We start from the raw sequence: 307 nt of genomic DNA, 5'->3' as shown, positions 1-307 counted from the left end.
AAAGACATCTTGCACCTTCTTTGAACATGATTACACATACCATTCTTTCATTACTTCATTACTCCTCCCCCAAGGGCGCCGCCAACCTGACGAAGGCGGACGAGGGCGGCGGTGAAGCAGTCCCAGAGAGGAAGAACAAGGGGCGCATTGCAGCCAAAGTCCCTGCCAGAATCGAGCTCAAGGAAGGGAAGCGGTATCTCTGGTGTGCCTGTGGCTACAGCAAGAATCAGGTGAGGGTTTGGGACGTGGCTGTGGGAGCAGGAGTTTCAGTCGAAGTTTATTTTAGTCTGGGATGATGATTATGGTT

The 307-nt window shown here is 51.8% G+C and overlaps 1 protein-coding gene across 1 annotated transcript in view; it reads left to right on the top strand.

Annotated features, from left to right (window-relative positions):
• Positions 1-307, top strand: part of LOC119582051 (CDGSH iron-sulfur domain-containing protein 3, mitochondrial-like) — a 2,384-nt gene that overhangs the window by 1,050 nt on the left and 1,027 nt on the right. Inside the window, exon 2 of the mRNA XM_037930292.1 lies at positions 75-230. Coding sequence (XP_037786220.1) covers positions 75-230 — 156 coding nt within the window. The remainder of the gene's footprint in view (positions 1-74; positions 231-307) is intronic.

Source organism: Penaeus monodon, chromosome 15 (assembly GCF_015228065.2).
Source record: "Penaeus monodon isolate SGIC_2016 chromosome 15, NSTDA_Pmon_1, whole genome shotgun sequence".
NCBI classification, from domain to species: Eukaryota; Metazoa; Arthropoda; class Malacostraca; order Decapoda; family Penaeidae; genus Penaeus; species Penaeus monodon.
The sequence above is the reverse complement of the archived record's forward strand: the minus strand, read 5'-3'. Positions and strand labels throughout refer to the sequence as shown.